The sequence below is a fragment of the Clupea harengus genome, chromosome 8, assembly GCF_900700415.2.
Source record: "Clupea harengus chromosome 8, Ch_v2.0.2, whole genome shotgun sequence".
Classification (NCBI taxonomy): domain Eukaryota; kingdom Metazoa; phylum Chordata; class Actinopteri; order Clupeiformes; family Clupeidae; genus Clupea; species Clupea harengus.
In genome coordinates, this window is record NC_045159.1 from 27,706,987 (window position 1) to 27,709,486 (window position 2,500).

The 2,500-nt window shown below is 48.6% G+C and overlaps 1 protein-coding gene across 1 annotated transcript in view; it reads right to left on the reverse strand.

The window, feature by feature from the left end:
• The window catches only part of fgfr4 (fibroblast growth factor receptor 4), a 16,369-nt gene that overhangs the window by 8,479 nt on the left and 5,390 nt on the right, over nt 1-2,500 (reverse strand). The window contains 7 exon segments of the mRNA XM_012820187.3: nt 57-180; nt 321-487; nt 881-970; nt 1,192-1,452; nt 1,664-1,717; nt 1,820-1,958; nt 2,433-2,500. The exon segment at nt 2,433-2,500 is cut by the window's right edge and continues 114 nt beyond it. Coding sequence (XP_012675641.2) covers nt 57-180; nt 321-487; nt 881-970; nt 1,192-1,452; nt 1,664-1,717; nt 1,820-1,958; nt 2,433-2,500 — 903 coding nt within the window.

Consider the following 2,500-nt stretch of genomic DNA (forward strand, 5'->3'; position numbering starts at 1 on the left):
TGCGTGCGTGCGTGCGTGCGTGCGTGCGTGTGTGTGCGCGTGTGTGTGCGTCTTACCGAGCACATCAAGAAGGTAGCTGTGGGTGATGGAGCCGAACTTGTTCTCCACGACACACGTGTAGTTGCCCCGATCCGACGGAACCACACTCTCCATCACCAGGCTCCAGTGCTGGTGTCGAAGCTGTTGAACAGTAAACAAGACACGCGTGTTCATGCCCATGCTATATACACACACACACCGATTCACATCACTCAGGCTCTGCATCAGTGAGATAGACACAGGTGTTCTTGGGGGATGGCATGATGAGAGTGAAACTATACCTTGATGCCCCCGATGCGGTGCTCGCCCCGGAACTCGCGCCCATTCTTCAGCCAGCGGATGGTGGGTAAGGGGCTGCCCATGGCGGGGCAACGGAACTTCACCGTGTTGCCGGCCGGCACGGCATAGAGCTTCTTCTCCATGCGCTGTGTGAGTGTCCAGTAGGGTCCTAAAGGAGAGAGACGAGAGGAGACACAGATGAGCTTTACTGTCCACAGTGGAAAAAGAAATTATGTTTTTCAATTTCAGTGATTGGTCTTTTTGGTCTATGTTTATGTTTAACCGATGCACATTATACAGCACAGTCACCTCAGTTGACCCTACCTATACCCTGATGTTTATGTACCTTACACGCCTGCCTTATAAAAATGATATTCTAAGTTGTTTTGCCTGAGGCCATGCATAGCTGAGATTCTGTAAACAAACCAGACTTCCACCGCCCTGCCGTCTTTCTCAATATTTACAAACCAGAGCAAATAGCCCAGTCGACTATTCAAAAATAGAAAACCAAAAAACATTCTGAGCGCACGCTTTGACCGTCAGAGGCAGGAGTGAAACTGACCTCTGCTGAAGTACACCTGGTCATTCTCCGACTCCGTCAACATGTCGTCCAAGCCGTTGTCCTCATCATCATCTCCAGAGCCCATTGAGTCTGAACACATGGGTGAAAAAGAACACGATGTTACAGCAGCGATCTGAAAAGTCAACATCTAAAAACATTGCAGTGTTGGGCCAGCACAGTAGCATTCTGGGATATGTATGCGTGACACAGATGGACAACCATATCCCATGTAAAAGTTCAGTCCAGTATAGTGTACGGTGTGTGTTTGTGTATGTGTGTGACTGTGTAATGTAAAAAAATGTCTACCATACCTGCTACTGTGATGGTGAGGTTGCGCAGCATCTCCCGCGAGCCTCGCAGCACGCACACGTACACGCCCGAGTCCTCGAAGGAGATGTCGATGATCTCCATGACGCCGGCGCGGATGTGGATGCGGGTGCTGTGTTGCACGCGGGCGTCACCCTTGTACCAGAGCACCGACCCCCGGCGCCCGGCGTCACAGCGCAGCTTCAGCACGTCGCCTGGCTCCATCAACAGGTGCTCGGACAGGTCCAGCTGGTCCTGTGGCACATCTTGAAACAGAAACAGGGAGACAACAGGAAAACAAGTCCGGTTCTGTTAGATGAGTAGATCTATTGGGTTGTGATACTGGATTGTTCTCAATGGACTCAATGAAACTACTCAATATGCTAAGGAGCTCGACCAGAGCCTGAACCCTGAACTATGAACTGAACAGGTAATGCTGCTGCATTTCACAACACATCCTCTAGCAAGTTTTCTTACCCTCTGCCATTTCCGGAGGGGTGTTTGGCATCAGAGAATGAGACAGCAGTTCCTCTACAAGAAAAACAAAACAGAATCCAAAAATCATTAGACTACTTCTCGCCAGCCAAACAACATCATTAACTAAATCCAGCAAGAATGAAATGGCTGGCTTACCTGGGTAGACCTCGAGCCAGGCTGATTGCATGTACTGCCAAGAGGAAGTCTCTGCCTTGCACACATACTCCCCTGTGCTCTCCAGAGACACATTGTTGAGAGACAGGACATTCACCTTGGATATGTTACCCTCAAGAGGCTGTGGACAAAAAAACAAAACACCATGCAATCAGACACAATGACAGTACTGCACGCACCCTCCTTACCCCCTTTAAAACATTACATTTACATTTAGCAGACGCTTTTATCCAAAGCGACTTACATATGTGCGACTTACAATGTATACACATTTTACATTTTTCACTGATGGCACACAGGGAATCGAACTAGCAACCTTCTGATTACTAAACGACTTCTCTACCCCCTGTACCACATGCACTGGATGGTCTGGAGGAAGTTGGCGGGGAGAGAATGCGGAGGAAGCTGGACTGTTTTTTATTTAAATTTTTTTATGTGTATGTTTGATCCCCATTCCTGTTGTCCTATTCACTTCATAAATCTTGCTGCTATGACACCTGAATTTCCCTAACGGGATTAATAAAAGTGTATCTTATCTTATCTTATTGTGGCTTCTCTGAGAGGATGCCAGTCATGGTCAGAATGCTCCTTTTACCGTTAAAGCGCTCAGATGGGGCTGGCCGTCGGCTCCCAGGAGGCTGCCGTCCTTCTTGAGCCACTGGA